Source organism: Aplidium turbinatum, chromosome 4 (genome assembly GCF_918807975.1).
Source record: "Aplidium turbinatum chromosome 4, kaAplTurb1.1, whole genome shotgun sequence".
NCBI classification, from domain to species: Eukaryota; Metazoa; Chordata; class Ascidiacea; order Aplousobranchia; family Polyclinidae; genus Aplidium; species Aplidium turbinatum.
The window spans coordinates 8315828-8321432 of NC_137475.1; the positions used below are offsets into that span (position 1 = coordinate 8315828).

General features: G+C 34.6%; 1 protein-coding gene across 1 annotated transcript; it reads left to right on the plus strand.

Annotated features, from left to right (window-relative positions):
• Window positions 1-289: 289 nt before the first annotated feature.
• On the plus strand, window positions 290-3740 carry LOC145769458 (cystatin-A5-like). Its single transcript, XM_082581100.1, has 3 exons — window positions 290-720; window positions 1973-2074; window positions 2921-3740. The coding sequence occupies exons 1-3, from the start codon at window positions 496-498 to the stop codon at window positions 3047-3049; spliced, it is 456 nt and encodes a 151-aa protein (XP_082437226.1). The 5' UTR covers window positions 290-495; the 3' UTR covers window positions 3050-3740.
• The last annotated feature ends 1865 nt before the right edge of the window (window positions 3741-5605 follow it).

Here is a 5605-nt window from a genome sequence, read left to right on the forward strand (position 1 = left end):
CTGTATTGAAGCAATGATAAACGCTTTAGTGAAACTGGGTAAACTGTATCATGTTCGTCCTAAAATACTGTGCTGAGATCTGAGATTTTATTTAATTTGCTACTGAATCTAAAAGCAACAAACAAATGAATAAATGATTGTGTTGATGGACTTGGCGTCAGATGATTTGTCCATTCCATCAGCTCAATGTTTAAGCGCCTGACTGTGCACACGAAACTTCAAGATCAAGAGCAGCTGGTTCGGCTCTCAGATGTGCGCTTGAGCAACGCATATCAGGACTGCTCTCCATTCAGCAGCACCTAGTGGATGGGTTAATTTACAGACAACAACAACTTTATTCTGTCAACCTCAGTAATCTGCCCTACGACAGTAATTCAAAGCATTTACAAGTATGTACAACCTCCAGGAAAGACCTAATAGAGGCTTTGTCAGTTCGAGGATAAAGTTCCAAACCTACCAAGATGTTTGCGCGCAGCTGTTTATCAGTATTTGTATATGTTTACACAAAGTTTTTATCACAGTAATCGTCGTTTCAGAGTTCCCAACTCTACAATTGTCATCAGTCATCACTTATCAGTTCACTTGTTTAAATATACATTTGTTTTTGCTGATAAGTATTATAGAGATTTTTATGCTGAAATGTCTTCTATAGAAGCATGTTGTGGACAGTGGTCTAGTGTTGCCCATGCTACAAAGGAAGTTCAAGAAATTTGCAATAAAGTAAGGTTTTCTGGTTTTTAACTGTTTGATTTTTATTGTTTCATTATCCTTGCGTCTTGTGTCAAAGTTTGATATTTGAAACTGAAGATGTTCCACATTAATAGCGAAGTCCGTTTCTCATTCACAACAATGAGGCTGGTGCATTGACTCTGATGACTTTGGCAAAATATACCATCAAAGAAACTAAAATATAATATAATTTTATCAAAATTGTAAATTCCAAACATAAAAGATAGTATTCCTTCCATGCAACGTAGGGGTTCGCCTACATTTTTCCAGGGATGCTTTTTGCATGCATGCCACTTTGGCACAAAGGAAAGCTGTAGCATGCCACAATAAAGGTATTTTGGATAACCCATGTTGACTCTTATGTTGGAAAAGAATGCGTTTCGTATCCAGTATCCATCGCTACATGTTGATAATGTTGATTTTAGAATACTATAGCAACAAAAATAATTAATCAAGCAATGTTACTGTCAGACCAAAGCTCATTGATCAACATTTTTGACTTTTTTAACAACGCCTAGTAGGCTATGCAGGGCACTTGTTTTGCTCACTTAAACCCAGCCAGCAAATCAGTGCAAAACAACATTGATTTTCTGACAAGACATCGAGCCGAACGATTCCATCAGAATGTTCGTTGCCAAGCAGGAGTAGTGTTATCTCTTTGTTTCACCAATGGTTCTTTTTAAATAAACGGGGTTCCGCGCAATTGTTTTTATATTTTGAAACTTAGCAAAACCATGACAGCTGCAGAAATTAAAAAATTAAAAGACATCTCTTCACAAGACAAACTACGATGTATTTACTGTATATGACTATTGAAACACTCCGTGAATCAATCCCACTCCCACTCGACTCCTGTTGGCCTTGTAAATCAGTTTTTATTCATCTCATTCTGTATCATTTTTCCCGAAATTCTGTTCAGAGAAATTTGATCGATTCCAGGGACCCATCTAGGAATTCACAAATGTTATAATGCAATTAAAAACTTTAGTAACACAAGGAGAAATTTAACACTGCAATACGAGCAATAATAGTGACATGACCCCCTGCCAGTTGGGGATCCTTGATATAACACGTTTGTGTACAAAACATTGTTTGGTTATGCACAGAAATTATAATTTTTAAATGTTGCTTTTTGTGAAAACTTTACTCTGTACTTCGTTTGTATTTATAAATTTGGGCGTAATCAGTTGCTAAACTTGTGTTCCAGTTTTAACTGGTCAAAACTTTTTCATGTCTATTTCAGGCCAAAGCACAAATTGAAGCCAGCACCAAGTGTAAATACAGCACTTTCCAAGCCATTAAGTTTAGATCACAAGTTGTCTCAGGATTTAATTACCTTGTAAAGGTATGTCTAGCAGTAGTTTTTGAAACATTAAGGTTTTGCAAAAAAGTACATTAGATTTTTAACGCACAAGCCAGTTTGATTTCTTTTAATGATTTTGCAATATCACAGCTTATGGTTTTTTTAATCTATAAGTAAAACTTTCAATTTGTATCTCACTGTTGAGACGAGGTTAGAGTGTCAATACGGTAGCTTAGCTTTGATGACGTCTTATCGTACATCATCTTACGATAACGTAACGTTGTGTTTTTGACTTGAGATACTTTTTGTGCAAAACAAACTCTCTGGCACACCACCAACACAAAAAGTCATGCATTGTGAGTTCGTGACGCATTGTGTCAACTAATACTAGTACAGGATGAAGTTGTATAGAGCTCTGTGATCTAAAGTTGCTGTCTCGATTTGTTGTCATTTGCTTGATTGCAAAAATCAATTACCATGGCTCACCACTACGAGGTTGACAACTTAAGTCCCAACTACTTGTAACATCGAGTCTTGATTAAATAAACTTTAAGTTTCTATACTAAAAGAAATCAAACATACCACATAATTTTTTTATGTTTACCACGTATTTCCATTTTGCATAATTATTTTTGTAGTACCCTTAACAATACCTTACGGGCACAGGTGTCGTAAGGCGCTTGTGGAACTCATCTTGCACCTGAGTCGAGTTGATGCTTTGCAGCCTCCTCGTGAATGAAGAATTCTTTGTGCTGACTTTTTCTTTTGTACTGCTGCGTGGGCTCAGCTGTGTGTTAAAGCGCTGGGAATGTCGCATATTTATTATAGCACTCACATAATATTAATTATACTTCACAACATAATAAAATAAATATTCTACTGCATTAGATTCATGTTGGTGGTGAGAGTTACATACATGCAAAAATGTGGGAAAAGTTACCATGTTATGGAGGAGATGTGTTACTCACCGGAGTTGAAGTAAACAAAACAAAGGATGATCCTTTAAATATATGGTAGCAAGACAAGTTGAACTCTACATTTAACTTCTATAAATGTATAATTTTGGTATCATTTGTTCAATCAGTGTATCTATTGGGGGCATGTATGCGTTTCACCCGTTGGTTTAACTGTTTTAACACAAGTTTTTACATGTTAAAGTACGTGTACGCACGTGTAAGTCTTAAAAAGCTTTGAGGAACATTTACCTGGTTTTCTTGTGCAATTTTGTTTTAAAGGGTTGACGAAAATAAATCACTTGAATTTTAAAATAATCAGAGATAAAGCAGTTTTGCATCAAAGCAAAACAAAATTTTGCTTCAAAGATTGCTAGTATTTGCTTCAGTTTTAAACCTGACTGGGCAAAGTTGATTTTCTTTAATATTTGTACACATACTGTCACTTTGCATTGAAAATCTTATTGAAAACTATGTTTTGTTCAATTCACGATAAATCATTAATTGTAGGCTTACTTGTAGGCCTATGTTTCTCATCGCCAACCAAGTTCGTACAATTGTGCATTAAAGGTGCCAAATAACTAAAAAGATCGTTTAAATCTACCTTGTGAAGTAACTAAACAAAGTATATCTAAGCGGCACGAATTCTTACCCCCTTTTAAAACTTTATGGTTAATGCATGGCCACCTAAAGATGGCCATGGTTACTGTGTTTAAACTTGTAGTTGTATATTCGGAATACATTTTAACATCGTAGCAATGTCAGCATGCGTGAAAGTGATGACAATAACATCTCGATTATGCAACTCATACGACGTATCCGCATTTCCACGTCAGCTTTGCTTCATATTCATTTTGATTGATGAATATTTGCAGTTATAGTTATGTTATAATTCATTGAGTTTCACTTTTAACAACATGATTGCTGTTAATTTCACAAGTGTAGATAATACAAGTCTATTTCATCACTACCATCACAGCGAAATAGCATCATTAGTCTAAAAAGGCTCGTTTTTATCTACACTGGTGAAATAATCATTTTAATTATTCAAACTGATTTAAAATGGGTTCAAAGCAGTGTACTTGCCAATTTTGTTAAATTAATAGAGCAAAAAAGCTCTATAGATAAGTTAATAGAGCAGTGTACTTTATGCACAGTCTCTATATTACTAGTCTGGAAGCTCAATGGCGTTGCTATGCAAGGCAGTGTCTTAGCATTTGAGACAGCGCCTCAAGTGGTAGTAGGGTACTTTTGCAATTCGTAGCCAAAAGTCTAGGCAGGCTTAGCCGAGTAATGCCAACTGCAGGTTGTTTTAACTTTAAGTAGGCTAAATTCTTATTTGCAGATTACCGCTAAATAGGCCTAGGCTATTTTTTCTTATTACCAGATTATCCTACTAAGTTAGTCTTAAGTTTTTAATATAGAGACTGTGGTCAAATCACAGAACCTGCTTGGAAGACTGTAGGCTATGCAAATACAGGCATATTGCCAACTATCAACGGTGAAACTGCATGATATTGTGGTTGCAGACTGTTTTTAACTAATGTAGAATGTTTAGGATGTTAGTTACAGTTAATATGTAGCATGACTACAAGTAGTTAAAATATGATGTGAGTTTTCAAATTACTAAGGAATTGATTACTTTATAGTTTGAAGTAGTGATCTTTAAAGTTCATAAGTTTCAATGTACCAAGTACTGTATATACAGCAGCTTAATAATTGAAGGGTTTAATTACTAAATATTTGTGGAAGCTTTAAGCTGAAGTAGGCTTGAACTTAGTACCGTAATTGGCAGATGCTACTTAGCCAGCATCATTTCCAAAAACATTGATTGATCAACTAATTCAGTTGACACTTATTATAAAAAAGTGTATAAAGTTGTTTTATATAGTGATACAACAAAAAGTTGATATATTTCAATCTGTGGCACTCAAAATAGTCACTCCCAAAAATTCCTTTGTGTTGTAATTTCTTATTCTTTATTATCTTAAGCATGTCATTTTTTGAAGGTCAATTAGTCTACTTATTGTCTTAGTTATGTTTATTTAAATTGATAATGTCACAAGTTAAGCGTAAATGTGGTGGAATAAACTGCTGTTTACCATAATGTATAACAGCACTACAAATATGGGATTTTGTTTGTACAAAGTTCCAAGTGGTGAAAACAAAAGGTTTTCTGTTTCAACAGCACAGTGAGAAAAACAGTTTCATCGGGTAAGATCAATATAATAAAATAGTGTAATTTTATGTTGTATGTCATGATGGTTGACATTAGTAAAAATTAAGAGCTTATGCCTAGTGAATCACGTAATGTGTCACACATATAATGTTTTTTTTTTTAAATTCAAGCAATAAGCATAATATGGTGCTCACTGCTAATGCAGGCTACTCGTATATTGAGAAGATTCACTATTCTGGCATGATCCCTGTGTATAGTTGATTAGTGATGAACACGTGTGCTAATTGTAACATGCATTGTTAAATGTTATTTATGATATAGGTCATTAATTTTCAGATTTAGTTGGGGATGTCAATAGAGAGAAGATGCTACTAAATAAAGCTTCAGATGCCTGTCCTTACCAGCAATAATTCGAGAAACGTTTGCTGCTGGTGCAGAACA